Raw genomic sequence first — 1252 nt, forward strand, 5'->3', positions numbered from 1 at the left:
ATAGTCCTTACTGGTTTGAGCTGACTGTAGCTCAAGTAGCTACACCTTCAGCTACTCCCTGCCAAACACTTACCTGTTTATTGGGAAGCATCTTACCTCGAATCCTGGTCTGGCCTTAATGTTTCCTCAGCACTTTGTTAATTCAGTGCAAAGATTCAGCATCATTATAGGAGGTCTTGGAACAGCCTTTCATTCCTTCATGCCATGGTCCGTATGCTTAGTACTTTCGTCCTTTTTTTATTTGTTCATTTCTCGTTCACCTGAGACTAGTTACTTAAGTTGGTCTTGAAATACTCTATGTAACATATCTATCTTTGACACTCCTGTGCAAGTTATTATTTCTTTGTGTATGTGATTCAGAAAACTGGACCTTTCCTTGGCAAAGGATGATATTGTTCAGCTGAAAGAAGCTTATAAGTGGATTATTCATCCCCAGTTGTCAGAAGAGTTGAGTGTTCCTAAGAAAGGTGCCGCATAAATAAGAAAACTTTTTTCTGTTTGTTTTTTTTATTTTTTAATATATGTATTTGTGTGTGTACGTATATATTTATATACTTATATATATATGGGGGGGGAATTAAAATATATACTTTTATTTTCCCTCATTAACAGATAAACAAATTACACTGTTCTTATAGTCACTGTAGAGGGAAGCAGGGAGAAAGTTCTTTTAACCAGAGATCTCCAAGTCTCAATACTGAAGAGTCCAATTTCATTTTGGTACACATAGATCATTCCATTTTCTGAAACCATTGTAGTCTTTTGCTAAATCTCTTGATCTTGGGCTACTGTACTCCTTTTATCAATGAGACTTCTTCAGTTTTCTCATTTTCCAGGATCTCTTTCTAGAGGCTAAGGAATGCTCACACATTCCTTCTTTGCTCTATGTTACTACCAACCCTGTTACTGCCAGCACTGTTACTGCTCTGTGAGATAAGTTGCTCAGGTTTTTAGCATGTTAAATTCTATGGATAAAGTATATTTCTGAAACATACTCTGAAAGAGGAAGGACTGGTCCTTGTTCACTTTAATGAATGCTAGAGATAGGCATGTTGGAACCTGCAATACCTGTAAGTAAGCAATAGAAATGTTTTTTCAATCCCTGTTTTTCAACTTTCAGATTCTGACTGACATTCTTAGAATGTTTCTGAATTGCATTGACTGAACATGACATTCAGATGTTGCCAGACAAATTCAGAAACACCATCATCTTGAATGTAAAATCCCTGCAAACATGGGTAAAATTCCTGCT

At 36.3% G+C, this 1252-nt stretch overlaps 1 protein-coding gene across 1 annotated transcript in view; it reads left to right on the forward strand.

Moving 5' to 3' along the window:
• The window catches only part of PUS10 (pseudouridylate synthase 10), a 30026-nt gene that overhangs the window by 11120 nt on the left and 17654 nt on the right, over positions 1-1252 (forward strand). The window contains exon 5 of the mRNA XM_010194982.1: positions 361-472. Within this exon, the coding sequence (XP_010193284.1) occupies positions 361-472 (112 nt within the window). The remainder of the gene's footprint in view (positions 1-360; positions 473-1252) is intronic.

Source organism: Mesitornis unicolor, unplaced genomic scaffold (assembly GCF_000695765.1).
Source record: "Mesitornis unicolor isolate BGI_N332 unplaced genomic scaffold, ASM69576v1 scaffold29151, whole genome shotgun sequence".
In the NCBI taxonomy this organism is placed as follows: domain Eukaryota; kingdom Metazoa; phylum Chordata; class Aves; order Mesitornithiformes; family Mesitornithidae; genus Mesitornis; species Mesitornis unicolor.